This window comes from Paramisgurnus dabryanus, chromosome 22 (assembly GCF_030506205.2).
Source record: "Paramisgurnus dabryanus chromosome 22, PD_genome_1.1, whole genome shotgun sequence".
Classification (NCBI taxonomy): Eukaryota; Metazoa; Chordata; class Actinopteri; order Cypriniformes; family Cobitidae; genus Paramisgurnus; species Paramisgurnus dabryanus.
The window spans coordinates 32,655,756-32,675,458 of record NC_133358.1 but is presented as its reverse complement, the minus strand read 5'-3'; the positions used below and the strand labels follow the sequence as shown (position 1 = coordinate 32,675,458).

The window sequence follows — 19,703 nt, the reverse complement described above, 5'->3', positions numbered from 1 at the left end:
TGTAGGTGTGTCCTTTAAAATGCAAATGAGCTGCTAATGCAAACACTGATCACCATAATGGTGGTTTGTTGAAATTGAAACTCAATTGTGCTGTCAATTATTTCTCTTTCTCTCGGCACTAAATGTCAGTGTCGTGGTCGGATAGTGTAGATTAATAGGCGGTATTATTATAGTAAGATCCCCTTCTGACATCACAAGGGGAACAAAATTTCAATGAGCTATATTTTCACATGCTTGCAGAGAATAGTTTAACCAAAACTAAGAAAAATCTGCCAATAGCATCAGAAAAAAAACACTTGAAGAAAATTTTACGTACCCTGTTGGCAGATTTGTTTAGATTGTTTTAAGCAAAAATTAACTTAAATTGGATATTTTTCGTCTAAAAACGAAACTTGTTTTAGGTCATTTTGCTCATCAAGAAAATACATCTTAATTTAAAAAAATTCAGACATTTGTACTAAAAAAAGACTAAAATACTAAGTAAGAAAGTCATTTTTTGCAGTACAGCCACACAAATATATTGTACAGAATGAATAATAAATGTTAAAACCACAACACATTTAAGCTCTTGGTTAAGTAATCAGGTTAAAGCGTGAGCTATGAAGGTTGTGTCATGATCTTGAGGTGGATTGATCTGCGAAACTGTTAATAAGAATCTCTCGTTCTGTAGATAAATGTGTGTGGATTGAATGGAGAGCTGCATGCTTTAATATTCAGTTGATTCTCTCTCATCAGAGTTTGTTAAAGTCTTGTCTTGTGTTTCACGGCTTACACGGCTGCTGATTAAAGAGGTTTTATCCGTGATCAGAATAAAGATAAGCTTCATTTCTTTCTGTTAAGTGTGCTTTAAAACCCACAGAGACTTGAGGTGAGCAGTTTTCTTTAATGCATTTTTTCCTTTACAATCTTTTGATTTGATTCCTCTGAAGTTTGTGAAGCGGTGTGTGATGTGGTTTTGTGTGAGGTGGTCTCTGTACTGCAATGGTTCAGAAGCAGCTTTAGTTTCTCTGTTCCTCATCAGATTGGCAGTGAATGTGAGGACAAGAGTCCCTGTGAAACAGTAAGAGCTGAGTGAGGTACAACGTTTCTCAAATTGAACCCAGAATGGAAATTGATCTTATTACCAGAGCTGAATGTCCTGTGGGAGACGGCGAGGTGCTTTCATTAGATCTGCTGGTGAAGCGTCTCAGATGCTCCGCTGCTCTTCATGAATTTAACACCCTGCAGAAAATCACAACTACACATACACAAACTTCAATACAAAATCATATAAAATACCGTAGAGTAATTGTGAGGTTTGTATATTAAACAGGAAAATACTGAACTTAATATTTAAGGGAAAGAACGTTTTGTTTTTTTCTTGACTTCTTGTAAAGGTTGTTATATTTCTATAAAAATATCATTTCATAACTTGTGCTGTGTTTCTCAAGTAGATGTTTTAAGCACGTTGTATATTTTTACTGGGAAGCAAAAGTGTGATTTAAGACAATATTTTTACTGTTCAGCTTAGATGAATAAAGAACAGAAAGCAAATCTTAAAGTCTCCCTGTAGTCAATAATTTTATTACTTAAAAAAATCTTTGAACATCATAATAATACATGTAAAAGTTTTTTTCCTGTGACGGTAATTTCTTTATGCTTGAATGTAACTCTACACCCTTGCCTCATTTAGTATACGCGTAAATATGAATATGCTAATTAGTCCCGCCTGCACTCTTTCCCACCATCTCGGACCACAGATATACGTATATGTAAATAGTAGGAATGCAACGATATGGTTAGTCCACGGTTCAAAACATACCTCGGTTCGGTTCTAGCTCATTAAAGTTTAAAATTGAACTTGCAGGATGACATGTTTAAGGCAAATAGCACGCGTTCACGTCGCGCAAACTTGCGTCACAAGTTTGCATCTCAATTCATTGGAGGTTTAGTATTTTATTATGAATTTTGGCATCCCTAAATTGATGCTTTATTCTGTAGTTTCAGACACATAACCGCTACTGTAAGTCTGGTTTCACACAATGCATACGTGAACTACTTTTTTTAGCGCTGATTCACACTGCACGTGTGAGCATCACAGAAGTGAAACATAATATCTAATACTGATCCACTCGTTCAGCTATGATTGGTTACGTGTTTGTGATGTAGGAAACTGAGGCAATTTCAAACCACGGTTTTGGAAAATACTCAACAATGGTGTTGAATGAATTTGCACATTTGTCTTAAAGCATATTACAAACATCTTATAGACCAGTGGTTCCCAAACTTTTTCAGCGTGCGGCCCCCCTTGTAAACGATGCATTCCTTTGCGGCCCCCCAAAGAAAATTTGTGGAAAAACTGTTCTAAAACTCTAAAATTATACAAAAAAGTAGTGCTTTTGGTTAGTAGCCTTATTTTTTTAGGTTTAATTACACAGAATTCATGATAAATTATTGTATTTCATAAAATGTCATAAAACTGGGGCCCCCCTAGCACCATCTCGCGGCCCCCAGTTTGAAAACCACTGTTATAGACATATAAACAATAATATACACTTGATCTCCACCACAGTACGACAAAAGATATTTGACTGTAAGCATTGAATGACAGATCTGAAAAAAAATTCTTGTTTCTTTCTTTCTGAAATATGTTTTTGACAGATTTTAAGAGCTTCATTTAGATTGACAAATTAGTTTGTGAGATTTTTTTTTAAATGTCTCTCTCGTTTTTTTTCTCTCAGATCCCATGCATGGACCTCGACGACTGCAGGTGGTTGATATCAAATCTAAGCAGTTCACCGTTCGATGGGAGCCGTTCGGCTATAACGTGACGCGCTGTCACAACTACAGTCTGACGGTGGAGTATCGCTATACGGTGAACGGTAAAGAAGAAACCAGAGAGGAGAAATGTAATGATATTCTGAGTGCTTCACCACAACACATCATTCGTAATCTGCTGCCCTTCACCAACGTCAGCGTGAAACTCGTGCTACGAAACCCAGAGGGCATCAAAGAAAGTGAAGAACTCAACGTTCTGACAGATGAGGACGGTTGGTGCTTACTATCATAAACATAACCAAACACATTTATCTTCATCTTATAAGAAGAATCATCTCACAGAATCTCAGTTTTTCTTTTATTATTCGATTGGCCTGTGAGTTTGTTTGGATCTTTTGAATTTGTTTTTAATACAATCATTGTCATCAAATCGTAAGTCCATTTGCATTCATGAATGTGTTTGGGTCTGCTTTGTTCTTCTTATTGGACCATAAAGTCCATTTAATCAGAATGTTATTTCCTGAAGAATATTACCAAATACGAGCCAACAGAAGTCAAGGCCAAAATAAATATGTGCTTTAGTGCTGATCTGAGGTCAAGGACAAATAAACAGACCTGTAGTGTTTTGCTATTTCTTTTGGCTGTATTATTCAAACATTTTACTGAAAGCAGTTGATTTTAAAATACTGAATCCAAGAGAATATTGATTGACAGTACATCAATGCACTTTCAAATCTGATCATCTGTGTTATTGGTCTGTATTGTAGTACCTGGAGCCGTCCCTTTGGAGTCAATCCAGGGTAACACGCATGAGGAGAAGATCGCTCTCAGATGGAGAGAACCCATTCAGACCTATGGAATAATCAAACAGTATGAAGTGAGTTCAACCATCATTCTAATCCATCTAAACTAATATTAACATCAGTTAGTTACACAGATCTCAGTATAACCTCACAATTCTCATAGCAATGTATTAAGTCCAAATGATCTGAGCTGTTCATTTATAATTGACTCATATTGTATGCATCAGGTTTTATTCGTCCTGAGGAGAAACATCTAAACAAGTCTCAGATGCTTAATTGAAGCCTAACCGAGAGCTCCATCATTTGTGCATGTGTGTGTGTTTGTGCATGCATGTGTGTGCGTGTTAGCACTAAAATCCCCTCTTGTGTTTCATTCATGAATACAGTCTTTACTCATCTGTCTGTTTGTCAGAAGGTTTTATTGTTTCAGTGGCAGATTCTTGAGTTGTTAGGCACTGAAATAACAAACAGATGAACATTCCAGAACGCTGGACTCACCGGAGGCTCACAAAGCAGGAATGTGGTCAAATAATGGGCAAGAAATAACATGTTCAAGGTCTGGAGTAGATCATGGAAAAACCCCACACACTTTATCTTTAATCTGATTTACTTTAATACACTTAGGTCTATAAATATTGGGACAGAGGCACATTTTGTGTTATTTTAGCTGTTTACCAGAAGTCATATAATGAATATTGGCCTAAAGTGCACACTTTGAGCTTTACTGAGAGGGTTTTTACATCCTAATCGTCTGAAGGATTTAGGAATAACAGGCGTTTAAAATAAAACTACCCCTTTTTAAAGGGGTCAAAAGTAATGGGACAGTTGACTTAAAAGCTGTTTTATGGACACATATTGTCTATTTGTTAAATAATTTCCTTATAAATGAAGGATGTTAAAGGTCTGGTGTCAATTCTAATGGGGTATAGACACTAAACGTATGTAGATTACATACAAAATCAATGCAAAGATGTGAATAGACCTGAACTTGTGCGGTGCAATGTGAAGGATGCAAATTGGGTGGCGCGATTGCTGTGAAACAGTGCTATTCGCCTCAAAAATATTAAAAATATTCAACTTGTGCAAAAAATTAGCATGACATGAAGTTAAATCCCATGAGTAATCTAGAGCGATGCTTTGCTTTTGGTGTGTACTGTAAGCAGCATAAAGTGTGACATTTTCATTTGAAAGCCATGGCTGTGAACCCACATTATGTGGTTTAGGGAGATCTTCATGCAAGTGATACAAACCATAGGTAGATTTAAAAATTATATCAAATCCCATCAGTCAGATAGCAGGAACATTAGATTGGACAGATCAACAATTTGGTACAGTCTGACTAAAAAAAAACACTTGTGAGCTCCGCAATTGAAAAATCCTGGACATCCATGTAGATATTAGTGGTGGATGATGGCATCTTGTGACTGTAACTGAAATCAATTTTGGTAGACAAAATGTGCCTCTGTCACAATATTTGTAGACTGAACTGTACATTTAGTTCTGATGTCACACAGTTTATCTTTACATTACATTTAATAATTTAATAGACGCTTTTATCCAAACGACTTACAAATAAAGTAATAATGGAAGCAGATCAACACTAGAGCAACAGTGCATATGTGCTTCCAAAAACTATTCCTAATGCTGTGCACAAAGCCAGAAACACTTATATACACACACACATGCGCACAAAGGGAATGGTCCAGATGAAGGTGCATGAGATTTTTTGCCTTTTTGTGGTGGCACTAGAAGCCATCAATCTCTAACAATTACATCTCATTATATCTATATAGCTAATGTATTTCATTCAGATTCTTTAAGATTATGAAAATAAAATGAGTTTTGAGCAGCGTTACACAGTGACTAGTCATATTTAAAGGTCCAGTCCATGTCTTGTTTAAACCTGTTATATATTTGTGATGTTTTCAGCTACTTTGTTGAATTGAACAGCGAGTTTTAGTGATGGTTTGAGGAGCGCGTGACTCACTGTGTACTGGAGAACTCTGAACAATACACCGCTCAAAGCACTTATTGTTGCAGAACTTCATTTGTGGAAATTCGACCAATTAAGCTGTCAAATTCATGTTATGAAATTACATTCTGTCACCTCGCTCTCCTTTAAGGAAGTGTCAGAGCGTGTGATCTGTGCCGGTTTTAAAGGAAAAGGCACCAAACAAAAGCTTTTCTGCCTCATTAGAGCTTTCTAGACTTTCTGCAGTGACATTTCTAAATCTCACTTACATTCATGAGTACAGCGTGTCCTGACCCACCACATCACTTACACTTACGTATCACATCTCTACATACACGGATTCAATTCATATACTGTACTGTAATGTGTGTGACGGTTAGCCTTACCTGTATTTAAACCTACAAGCTTTATAATGACACATCTGTCACGATTGCATTGTTATTATTGTGTCATTTACAGATTAACCTGAGGAATATTTTAAATTCAGTTTAGTTAACAAACAAAGCATGCATTTATTAATGCAACTCATGCAAACGTCCTGTGACACTATAGGCAGTTCAAATAAAGATCAGCATCTAAACTCCTTAAACTGTTAAAAATCATTATTTGTGTTTTCTTACAAATTCATCCCTGTTTAAAATTCTGTATCAGTGAGGTTTTCCCCTGTGAATTATCTGTGAGATCAATAAAACAAATCCATCTATCCACCTGTCCTACATTAATGGCAAAGAGTCACTTGGTGTTTCACACCTGATGAGTCCCAGAATCCCTCCTTCATTCCCATTGTGTCTTTAAATTGAAATGTGAATGAAGTGATATTAGACGGCCCTCCATTAGCAACTGAATGATTTATTTAAATGAAGCCCCACAGCGACTTTTCATTAAGTTATATTAGAAACGCGGGGCGTCTTGACTGGAAACACGGGCAGATAGAGAACAAAACCTACTCGAGTATTATAAAAGATTATATGAAGAAATTATTATTTTTATAGAGCGATGTTTGTGTATGTTAACTGGACTGAATCATGATATGCTTTCTTTATATTTATTATATATTATAAAAAGTGTTCGGACTGATGTTTTATTTTTTAAACTGCTGTTTATTCTCGATATGAAACTTATTTTAATGTACTGTATTTTAGAGTAAACGCTCTATACAGAGGAAAGATGTACTATAGGTCAACGCTCTGTAAATGTTTGGACTGTGATAACTCTGTGTTTTATATCATAATAGATCCAAACATACTTTAAATGTTAATTCAGTAAGTGAATAGATGTTTAAATACTGCTTCATATCTATAAGGTGGAGATAGTATGTATAATTTTTTAGAAACATAAATTGGATGGATTTTAATTGTGTTAAATATGCAGTGATAATATGGCGAGTGTGTTTTTGTTGCTGGTGACATCAAAATCTGTGTTATCTTCACCTGTAGATCCGCTATAAGGCTGTCAGCTCCTTTGACCCGGAGTTCATTCTGGTGAATCAGACCGGGAAGGTGTTGAAGTTCAGTAATGAGACGTCTCATGTGTTTGTGGGTCTGTATCCTGGTTCCACGTATTCCTTCACCATCAAAGCCAGCACGGTTAAGGGATACGGACCGGATGTCATCACGCAGTTTACAACCAAGATATCACGTAAGAGCATCGTCGTTTCCATGGCAACTGAGATGACTGAGTTTGTGTCATGTTCATATTTGTGACTGTGCAGAAACAAACACACAGGGCAACGTGCTGATTCATTTAAGGTGTTGTTAAAAGAATCGTTGGACGCGACTGTCTGGTAATGTTCAATTAAACACAAATTATATTAAACATACACTTATGTGTGAGATTATAAGATCAGGGAAATAGATTGATAGAGTCAGTACTGTAGTTATAGTCTGACTGCTTGTTCATATAACAAAACATTTTAATAGACAACAAACAGGTTTCTTCTAAGTAAGGAATAATTGATGACGGGCCGTTGAATTATTTGAAAATGAATGCATACCTGTGAAACATTTCTCAACCAATCAGAATAAAGCATTCAACAGACATATGGTATAATACGTAAAACACTGAGTACTTGATTTTGGTTTTGTTACTTTCTTTTTTTTACTTCTGCTTATATTAAATACAAACATGAGCCAGTGAATGATTCTGTGTGTGTGATCTGTCAATCATGAACAGCTCCCCGTATGCCTGGGTACGAGCAGGAGAGTCCACTGAATCAGACTGACAGCACCGTGACCGTCCTGCTGAAACCGGCCCAGAGCAGAGGAGCACCGGTCAGGTGGGTCACTGCGACACAGACACACACATATACACGTGCACACACACACATATACACGTGCACACACATTTCAGTAAGTCTCTTAATGAAGTAGTATGGTGTAGAAAAGACAATGAGTTTTATAATAGATCGTTTATCTATCATCAGACTACACCCAGAGAGTAAACTTGTCCATGTTTGGTCAATTTTCTGTTTGTGTTTGTACTGTACTAGACTAAACATCACATCTGATAAAGACAAATGTGTTTGCTTGACATCTAAACACATTCTTCATCACAAACCTCCCGATCATTTCATCATTCAGCGTGTGTGTCACATGATCACTGGAGGCTGTCTAATATCTCTCATTCATTAAAGATTTTAATGAGTCTTCAGCTCCATAGAGACCAGCAGTGATGCTGTGTATATGAGCTTTATTTCTGTAGAAATCCTGATGGGATGATGAAAGAGCGACAGGAAACTTTCTACCTCCACTTTAAAATGCAAGCGGCACTTTAGCATGAATAAACCACCGGGTGTTTTTGCACTTTTAGTTTAATCGTGAAAAATTCAAAGCCCTGCATTGACTCCGTTCTGGTGTGAGGGCGTTTTAATGGAGCTAGACAGACAGGTGACAAAAGATACCTGAGAGGCTTTTACAGGCGTCATATAAACCATTCAGAATCACACAGAAATCTCTTCTGACACACACACACACACACACACATGTTTGGCCTTTTCACCAAAGATAAAGAGAAGAGGAATCTCAATGTCTGAACGCATCATTCAGAGCGACGTGATGATGACATTCCTGATGTTTTCTGATATGAGCGTTCTGATTGGCTGAATCTAACTAAAGCTTGTGTATGGAGCACTAGCAGGTCTTAAAGAAACACAAAGCTTCTTTGTAAATGACCAGTAAAGGTTGGATTTTCTTTACCACCAGTCAGCGTGATATCACACATTAAAGAGGGATTTGGTTGGGTGTATTTGTCATGGTCTTGCCAGACCTTTTGTATTAATATCAGGTCTGAGTAGTACAATTAGCAAGACCATGACAGTACTATGTTCTGTCTGGGGACACGTGGAGTTATATTGTGTATGTGGCTTCCACGTGTTCCCAGTGTCTTGCGTTGTCATGGTCTTGCCAGACCTTTGGGTAAGATTCAGGTCTGATTTCAGAGGGCAAGATCATGGCAGCATTGTGTTTTGTGTGGGGACACGTGTTTTCACATTATGTATTTGTGTCACGTGTTCCCAGTGTCTCGTCACTTTTACCCTACTCCCTTATGTACTCGTGTCTTGCGTAATTAATTATGTTCACCTGTTCCCCATTGGTGTTGTGTCTTTATATTGCCCTCTCGTTCTCTGTCGTGTGCCCGTTTGTTCGTCTAGATTCAGTGTATGTTGTTCCCGTCATCCGGGCTGCCTGAATCGTGTTATCCTATTCCTGAATCTGTGTATCCTGTTCCTGTGTTATTTTCAGTTCCGTGTTTCATCACCGTGTTCATTATCTGTTTTACCCCCACGTGGGTTTTTGTGTTTGTGGAAATAAACCTTCAGTTTATTATTTCAGTCGTGTCTGCGTTTGCGTTCTCCTTGGTGTATAGCCGTAACGTGACAGTATTAGAGATAATAACAGATAGAGTCTGAATAACAGTCAATGTGACCTCATATAAACTGTGATTGAACATATTAACATCTCTACTGTACTGATGCAGATGATTCTCAATGTTTATGATCACCAAACCTGCTGTCATTATTCTGATGGGAATTCAATAGACATCATTTTGTTGTGTTTTTTAAAGTTGGACAATCAATATTACAGTTTACACAAATTTATCTGAAATCGTCATGCACATTTAATTTTAAAAGTGTATTTGCAATAATATAACATAATGCATGATGAAGTCTTTAAACATATAAATGATGTGAGCTTTAATAACAGCACTGTTTGTTTGTGCGTGTGTGCATGCGTGTTATTGTTTGTGTTAGTGTGCATGTGTTTGTGAGTGTGTGTGTGTGTGTGTGTGTGTGTGTGTGTGTGTGTGTATTATTAAGTCACTGTGCAGAATTTGTCTGTGAAGTGAAAGGTTATTGAAACGTGTAAACTGAGGAAGAAAATCTTAATAGTAGAGTTCACTGAAGACTAGTGTTGTGCTAACAGGCTACTAGTTTTTACAGGGACAGGTGTCACATTACTGTAAAGTCTCTTTACTTCATTCTAATGTAAAACAGTACAGCTTTATTTACCATTAATAGTTAAGTAAACAGCAATGCTTTCTTATAATTTTACATTTAGTACTACAGTGCATGGAGATTATTTGAGATGAGTAAAACTGGGAGGTAAAAACCCAGTGAGGCACTTTAGTGAAGGTGTTTGGACTGGTTTTGTGGTTCAGTTTGTGTAACTGATGTTTTGTTTTTAGATTCTCTCAGTTCAAATGGATGAATGAGAGAGAAATGAAAAGACATATAGATAAAAAACACTGTCAATATCTCATCTGCTTCATAATGAGTTTGAGATAGCAGATGTTTTATTGTGATAGACACGATTAGATTGCTTTGAGAAAGGATTTCTCTCCGGTGTCTATAAGAAGGTTTACAAATAAAAGCACTCGTCTTAATTGAACGCGAGTGCGTGTTGGCCGTGTTTGTCCACGCGACTGCTGTGTCGTTTGCGTGTTGAATTCACGCTGGGATATTGACAGAAACTGAGATGATGGTGGATGACTGCAGACTTGCAGATGAATCCAGCGTCTGGCACAATGGACTCTGTTAGCGAGAGAGATTAGTGTTTGTCAGTTTTGGCCTGTGACGATACTGTTTCTCTCTCCCACGCCGGGCCTGCGGTGGCCTGCCGTCGCCTCCGCACCCACCACCGCCCGCATTGGAAGCGATTTGTGACGCTATCAAGCGTTTCATGTAAAGCGCTCCTTTGCTTTATGTTATCTGCTGCTTTGCACCGCAGCCAAGTGTAAAACAGAGAGCAGTCAAAAGCAAGCGCTCTCGTCTATTTCTGGACACAATCCTTCTCGCTTTCATTCCCCCGGGGTGTCATGTATCTAGGTCTGCTCTTTTTATCCCAGTGAATAGCCATTTTTCCACTCTAGAGGAGCGTTGCATTGTTTTAAACCCGCTGTGCAGAGGTGGACGTCTTTCTTTCTTTAAGTAATGGAGATGTGATGAGATGAGATGATAAAGAGGATTACAATGGTGGGCTGGGTCACGACCTCAGGAGAGAGCATCTCTGTATCTGAGCAGATCATTGATGATGTTTCAATGAGAGCGAGCAGGTGTGACACAGTAAGCAGCTTTTATTATTGCATGGATTGTGTGGGAACTCTTCAAAGAGTCGCTCTTGATTTCCCAAACTCCTCTTAAAGTGCATCAGGGCCACTTGTGCTGGTTTATTGCCTCCCGTTGTCATTTTTATAATGCTTTCTTCAAAGTTATTATCAAGTTCTGTAAAAAATCAAAGCACTGTTTAGTCTTTATGAAATTTCAAGACATTTATATTTTAATGAAGACAATCGATCGTTTGAGTCAGAAGCATGAAATCTGTCAAGAATATTTCCAGGTCATAATTCACCCCCAAAATAAAATGAACAAAACAATGAATTATATTTTACATTTTAATAATAAAGCATGGAGTGGGGGGCTGTTGGAACACACATGTGATTTCGCTAAAACCAAACTGCTCCCGAATCCAGACAGTCTTACCCAGAATTCATAGCTGTTCCTCAGTGAGTATTCCTGTTTTATGGGAAAGAGAATAAATCCCAGATCTGTAGAGGAGTGCAATCACTTTAAAGATGCTTTTAAATCACAAGAGACTGATCAATCCGTCCAATACATTGGTCTTAAGTTGATATATATCACTCCTAAAACAAGCCTAAACTAAATAGATTGAAGACAGATCATGCTAAGAATCTACACATGAGGTGTTCAGCAGGGGCGTCGCTAGACCTCTTTAAAATCTGCTGTGCCCCAGTATAAATCTCAAGTTTAAGTAGTTAACTAGTGTATTCATTTACAAAAAAAAAACATGTCTTTATGCAACCTAGTTACTCAATTCACGCGTGTAAAAGCGACGCAGCAGTCACACTGATGCCTGCACGCACAAATCCATGACCGCATACAAAAGTCCAGGTTACACCACATGATTGAGTTTTCTTATGAACACATGACAAAACTAAATTAAGTTTCTAAATAATAATAAAAATCTTATTTTGACTCCATCACTTTTGGCTCCTGTAGATGGACATCAGGGAAATCAGGGAAAGGGAATGTGTAACAATGTGTTATGTTCTGTAGTTTTAGATATGAGATATTTAGTTCACTACATAAACAGTTAGCAGTGACTGAGATTATTTTAGATTATATTGTTCTTGTAAAAATATTTTTGTAAAAATGACATGATTATTCATTGTAAAATGTAAAATGCAAATGTGCAAGAAGATATTTTCTCTGCTGTCATTATTTCCAGACATTGCATGCCATTTATGCCTCCAAACATGTTCATAATGTTCATGTCAAGATGATACTTAAATATTTGACATACTAAATACATTTGAAATACATACATGTTTGTTTTTCCCAGTACTTGTGGCAGTGTAGGAACAGTGAGTTAAGCAAAGTAAATTTGTGTAGAAGTGTTCATGCACTCAGCAGGCTTTCAAGAAAACAGTCAGAAAAAATCTCTGGTGTCCAGCTACTCTGATCTTCTTGTATAGGACACACATGTGATGACTCTGAATGAGGAAGATCTCCAGCACATTTCTGTTTGTGAGCCGGTAAAGAATAAATCCCAGTGTCACAGTTCACCAGCAGTCAGTAGAAAAGGCCTATAATTGGTAAACGGTCACATGAACGGATGAATCCGTGAGCGAAGCGGCAGCTCCGTGTGGAAGTTTAATTGGGATTGGAGAGAGCGTTGAGTGCATTCACAGCCCTGAGCTCTTCTGCTCATTGAACAGGTATTTGTTGTTGTTGATGTAGGTTGCATTGGGTTCGTGATCACTTCAGAAAACATCCTGATGTGCTTTATAATGACCGTAAGCACACATAGCGCTCGCCCGGCTTCATGTTGCCATGACTTCTGTTCTTTCCACGGTAATTAGAGGAAGAGTTTCCAAGGTCACTGATCCTGGAAGTCTGAATGTGTCGAGGGAATGAGGGAAGGTGATGGATGTGAGGGAGATTAGGGCGTCTAGCTCAGCATTTCTTACACTTTTTATAATGGTGTACCTACTCTCACATAGGCACACAAGATATACTGGATTCATATTGAAACCATTAAAAGTGACATAAATCAACACACAATGTAAATTTGAATGAAAACAAAAGTTGTTGAAATCTTTATACATTTGGAAAACATCAATAAAAGTTATAAAGTTAAACCTTTTCACACTGCACTTAACCCTGGGATATCCACAGTAAGCCCACTTTTAACCCTAGGTTAAGGAGCGTTTCACGCTTAACCCAGGATTATAAACATGCTTCAAGGCAGGGTTTTAATTCATTCAGTTTGACATAGCTTTTTATCCAATCATGGCTGTTGACACGGCAAATATTCAAATTAACCTTGGGTTTATGAATGCACAGTTTGAAACGTTAGATTATGAATACCCATGGTTATCTTTTAACCCCTGGTTAAGTATGAACAGTGTGAAACAGATAACCCAGGATTCTGTGGTGTTTAGAATAAGCCGGGCTTATTTATTTACAGTGTGAAAAGCCCTAGCAGTGGCAAATGAGATTTTTTAAAAAGCAAATATAATTTCAGGGATAACCACACTTCTAAAAAATGCAAAATGCTTCTTAACCTAAGGTTAAAAGTGAGCTTTAGAAAGAAGATAACCTGGGGTTAAGCGTAGTGTGAAAAGCCCAATTAGAGTCTCACGTCTGTATGTCAGGTGCTTTAGAGAACAGCAGAGATTAAAAACTCAGACAATTTCAAAACTCAAAACAATGAAATGTACAAAATATGAATGTTATAAAATAAGTGGTACTGTATTTTGATCTCACTTTAGTGTTAGTTGCTAATTTAAAAAACTAAAACATTTTGTACATTTACGTCAGAGTTTAGCTAAAGCTTTTATTTTACAGACAGGCCATGTGCAAACACAATGAATATGAAACTATAAAGTATAAACCATCTCACAAATACAGAGAAACATTTGAATATTCCTAGAGAAATAGTAGAAATGTCCTTTAATGAAGTATAATGAGATGCTGTTATGTGTGTTTTTATCCAGAAGTGCTGTGTTGTGCATGATTTGAGTGATGGATTGATTTTACCTGTGATGAAATCTGTCCGTATGAAGTATTAAAGCAGGACTGAAGTCATATCTCGTATCTGATAGAAGGACTGTAGATCACAGCGGTCTCATAGCTTTAAAGTAATGGGTGGCCTTTAAGCTGGTTGTAAATCTTTAGAAATGGTCTGTGTCGTGTTTGAGCTGAATTAATCTGGACTGACACACACTTAAGTTCTGCCGGCCTTTGTTCTTTTCACTGAAGTCTCTCGGACTGAAATGAATATTTCATGACATCAGTTTTTACTGTTAAATAGTCGCTACGCTGCTCTGTGCCGTGACACACGCTAAACATCAAAGGTGAATATTTAAAACATATTGAATCTCAGATATTTCCACATCATTTATCACACATCTAATCTTTACTGGATTTCAAAATGTTAAAATGTTCAGGCCTGGAATAGTCCTGGAAATGTGTTTTTATAATGAGAAAATAAGTAGTGCCGTTTCTGATATTTTTGGCTTATTAACTTATAAAATATTTTTGTAAATATTTGTTTATCAATCGCAAATGAGTCGTCATGTTTATTGATACTGAGTCAGGTGATTTAATAAATGTGTTAAGTTTGTACAATAAATGAACAAATATCAAATTCTGAGTTCAGGATCAACAGCTGATAAATTAAAATATAAATGTAGTTAAATGTAAATCTTTACATATAAACATTCATAACCTTTAAATGACTAATCCCACCATATGATGATGTAATAAATGAAGTTTAATCTCATGTATGTAAATAAGTATATTCATATATTCAGTCTGACAGTAGAGCAGATGCAGGGCAGACAAAACATTGTGTGTCATAAAACATTTAGTCCTCAGTATAAAGGTGATGTAGTTTTATATTAGATGTAGATGTTTGACCTTCTTCCGTTGAAGGATCTGAGCTGAATTTCATGAGATATAATGTGAAACACCTTGTAGATGATTAGTGAAGGAGCAACAGAATTTATTGATTCTATTAACCTTTGTGAAATAATCCATCCGTGTCTGATTAACCTAAAACCTTCTTAATTCAATTATCAATCAGTCTTATTCACTCAGGGATAATCTGCAGCTAATTGCAGCAATCACACATTTTAATTGCAGAATTGTCAGCTGATGTGAAGGCGGTCGCTTCTCGTCGTGAACGGAGGATGCAAACATGAACTCTTGTGTTTATACAGAAAGCCAAGTTATCATCTGATAGCATCGGTGTTGGCAAACCGTAGTCTTTTATTTGTTGTATGATTGGAAGATGTTGTGTCTCTTCTGAAGCAGGATTCGGTCGTCTCTGCTCTGTCTGACTGAAATAGAGATGAGATAAAAGAGCTCTGTGACCTTTAGGCGTTTGAAATATTAAAGAGCAAATAGAGTCTCGCTCTGGGTACTTGTAAGGCTAATTTGTCTCTGACAGCGAGCGGGCGAGAGAGTTTGATTTGAAATGTTCTGCTGTAGGATCTGTGAGCTTCTGCTGGTCTTAGCTCTAATAAAGGGACCCACAGCACCGCCTGCTAGTAATTTCACCTCCATTTAATTTGTCTCTGCGAGTCTCAGACAGCTGATATCCTCTGTGAGGTTTCTGAGCCCCGCCGGTCTCCATCCGCCCGGCGAATTGGAGAAAAAAGCTTTCCGTCCATCCTTCTTTTCCTATTCCATTATTCCCTCGGCGTATGGAGCGTGCCGAGCCCCCGGTCGCCCGTGAGTGCGGCTCATGTTGTAATTTCGCCCTGGTGCTGTTGTTTTCATTTCAGGGTTTTCTAGGTGCACACACTGAAATTCAAGACTCATCATAGTGTGTGTGTGTGTGTCAGAGTTCAGTGTTTTAATGTTTGGAAATATCAAGGCGAGGGTGGTTTAGTACAAGAGCCTGTTTAAATCCTGCTGCAGCTGGGATACGGCGCTCTCCTATCAGCACTATAAATGAGATGTTGGTCTTCTCGGTGCGGTGCCGGTTACTTGCAGGCCTCGGGCTGCCGGATTCAGTCAGTTAATTAAATCTGTTCAGAGGACGACTCTCAGCCGAGATCTGAACCCGACGGCTGGTCGCTCGGCTCCGGTGCGTGTCTACAGTTGACCGCCGGCGGATCACACGGTTTAAAGACTCGCCGTCCTGTGAAGCAAACATCGAGCTGGGGCTAAATCCACCAATCAGACTTTGACTGAAGCCATGATGGCAATGTAGCTTTGAGCTTTTATTTGATAAGACTTGAAATATGGCTTCAAAAAAACATGGAGGGATTGTACCATGAAAACAAAACTTGTATGTTTAAAGGTGCAGTGTGTCAATTTTAGTGGCATCTAGTGGTGAGGTTGCGAATTGCAACAAATGGCTCAGTCCGCTGCTCACCTCTTGCTTTTGAAATGCATAGAGAAGCTAAGGTAGCCGCCACCGGTCAAACATGACAATTTAGTAAAAAGGTTTGTTCGTAGGGCTTCTGTAGAAACATGGCTGCACAATATGGCGGCTTCCATGTAAGGGGACCCTCGGTGTATGTAGATAAAACGTTTCATTCTAAGGCAATATAGACGCACAACGGTTCATTATGAAAAGTCTTAATACACCCCTGATAGTTTAGCTTTGTATATTATTTTGCATTTCTGTCAAGAGATCCTTCTACAAATTACACACTGCACCTTTAAATCATATCCAAAGCAAGTGTTGTACAGTATATGTGAAAGTATATCAAAGTAAAATGGTATAATGATCTTTGATGTATATGTGTGTTGTGTGTTGTGCAGTGTGTATCAGGTGGTGGTTGAAGAGGAGCGTCCTCGACGTTCACAGAGAGCTGCAGAGATTCTGAGGTGTTATCCAATCCCCATCCACTTCCAGAACGCATCCGTACTCAACTCGCAGTATTACTTTGCAGCAGAATTCCCGGCCTCACGGATTCAAGCGTCGCTGCCCTTTACAGTGGGAGACAACCGGACGTACGACGGTTACTGGAATCTTCCTCTGCTGCCACACAAGAGCTACAGCATCTACTATCAGGCAGTCAGCAAGGCCAACGGGGTGAGAACTCAAAACTACATCTTTATATTTCCTCAAGAGCTTCTGTCTCTGATGTACTGTAAGTGTTTGAGCAAACTGAGAAACAGTAAAGGTGAACGCATACAGGATATGTGTATCAATATGACAGAAACACAATTAGTGATCATTTGAAACCCAACTCATACTTCTTCTTTTGTCTTCACGTGTAACTTTATCTGTTTGTGTGTGTCATGCAATTAAAGCAATGACATTTCTTCAGACTAACACGTTTCTCATGAGATATCTTTGATGAATCTCTTGTGACCTGCGTCTGCTCTCAGTAGATTCTCATCCTCTCTTATTCTTTTCATATAATCGTTCCAGTTTTCTTCTCATCACACGCTGCTCTTCTTTAATTGCTCCCAATTAGCAGAACGCCACAAATTACAGCGAGCGGTTTCTCTTCTCCCCGGTGACGGTAATTTAGAGAAAAACAAAAGTCTGTCCACACCGAACTCAGGCGAGACTCTGGTGACCTTCGGTTTAACCGCTTCTCTATTTGCCTCCCGCTCCAATTATTTCCTTTAAGATGTTCCACATTTATTTTGCTCCTTTTTTCTCTTCACAACAAAGTGGTCGAATGTTTTGGCAAGGTCGAATCACGAGCCGAGTTTTGCTTGTATTTTTAAAGATGCTTATTAACGGCCGAGGCAGAATCTGTACTTTCTTTCTTTCTTTTATGCCCATTTTGGTGAAAGATCTGCAGGAATTGAACTGAATAAACAGAGCGATACATTAAAGTATTTAACAAATGAACACATAAAGTTGTGTTATAATCTCACAGTTTATTAGTCAGTACTGTAAATGAATGAAGAAAGACGCTGGTTCCTAAAGTCTGCAGAAGGTGAAGAAATGCAAGTGAATGTCATTTAAAAGACAGAATTTACAGCCAATGAAACAGAAGTGTAGTCAGAGTCAAATATATAAACATGTGCTTTAAGGGCCGGTACTTAGCCGCTATTCACTGATGCATTATTAACACTCGAATCTAATTGGAAATTAGAATGATCAGCCATCACTCTTTTTAATATGCAAATTGACCCTAATGAAAAGTCGATCCTTTATTTGTGTGCGGGTGAGAGAGGAGCTTCAGATAATTCACTGTGTCTAATTGAAGCCACTGGGCCTGTGGGGAGATTCAGCTTCTCTCTTATTAACTCATCTGTATACACTTTACACTTATACAATATTCAACTGTCTGTCTGTCTGTCTGTCTACACTTTACACTTATACAATATTCAACTGTCTGTCTGTCTGTCTGTCTGTCTGTATACACTCTACACTTTACACTTATACAATATTCAACTGTCTGTCTGTCTGTCTGTCTACACTTTACACTTATACAATATTCAACTGTCTGTCTGTCTGTCTGTCTGTCTGTATACACTCTACACTTTACACTTATACAATATTCAACTGTCTGTCTGTCTGTCTACACTTTACACTTATACAATATTCAACTGTCTGTCTGTCTACACTTTACACTTATACAATATTCAACTGTCTGTCTGTCTGTCTGTCTGTCTGTATACACTCTACACTTTACACTTATACAATATTCAACTGTCTGTCTGTCTGTCTACACTTTACACTTATACAATATTCAACTGTCTGTCTGTCTGTCTACACTTTACACTTATACAATATTCAACTGTCTGTCTGTCTGTCTACACTTTACACTTATACAATATTCAACTGTCTGTCTGTCTGTCTACACTTTACACTTATACAATATTCAACTGTCTGTCTGTCTGTCTGTCTGTCTGTCTACACTTATACAATATTCAACTGTCTGTCTGTCTGTCTACACTTTACACTTATACAATATTCAACTGTCTGTCTGTCTGTCTGTCTACACTTATACAATATTCAACTGTCTGTCTGTCTGTCTGTCTACACTTATACAATATTCAACTGTCTGTCTGTCTGTCTACACTTTACACTTATACAATATTCAACTGTCTGTCTGTCTGTCTACACTTATACAATATTCAACTGTCTGTCTGTCTGTCTGTCTGTCTACACTTTACACTTATACAATATTCAACTGTCTGTCTGTCTGTCTGTCTACACTTATACAATATTCAACTGTCTGTCTGTCTGTCTACACTTTACACTTATACAATATTCAACTGTCTGTCTGTCTGTCTGTCTGTCTGTCTACACTTATACAATATTCAACTGTCTGTCTGTCTGTCTACACTTTACACTTATACAATATTCAACTGTCTGTCTGTCTGTCTGTCTACACTTATACAATATTCAACTGTCTGTCTGTCTGTCTACACTTTACACTTATACAATATTCAACTGTCTGTCTGTCTGTCTGTCTGTCTGTCTACACTTATACAATATTCAACTGTCTGTCTGTCTGTCTACACTTTACACTTATACAATATTCAACTGTCTGTCTGTCTGTCTGTCTACACTTATACAATATTCAACTGTCTGTCTGTCTGTCTACACTTTACACTTATACAATATTCAACTGTCTGTCTGTCTGTCTGTCTGTCTACACTTATACAATATTCAACTGTCTGTCTGTCTGTCTACACTTTACACTTATACAATATTCAACTGTCT

General features: G+C 37.8%; 1 protein-coding gene across 8 annotated transcripts in view; it reads left to right on the top strand.

Moving 5' to 3' along the window:
* Positions 1–19,703, top strand: part of ptprma (protein tyrosine phosphatase receptor type Ma) — a 156,587-nt gene that overhangs the window by 88,892 nt on the left and 47,992 nt on the right. For all 8 annotated transcript variants that reach the window (XM_065258927.2, XM_065258928.2, XM_065258930.2 and 5 more), the window contains exons 8-12: positions 2,721–3,029; positions 3,525–3,634; positions 6,969–7,170; positions 7,705–7,807; positions 16,829–17,102. In XM_065258927.2, the coding sequence (XP_065114999.1) occupies positions 2,721–3,029; positions 3,525–3,634; positions 6,969–7,170; positions 7,705–7,807; positions 16,829–17,102 (998 nt within the window). The remainder of the gene's footprint in view (positions 1–2,720; positions 3,030–3,524; positions 3,635–6,968; positions 7,171–7,704; positions 7,808–16,828; positions 17,103–19,703) is intronic.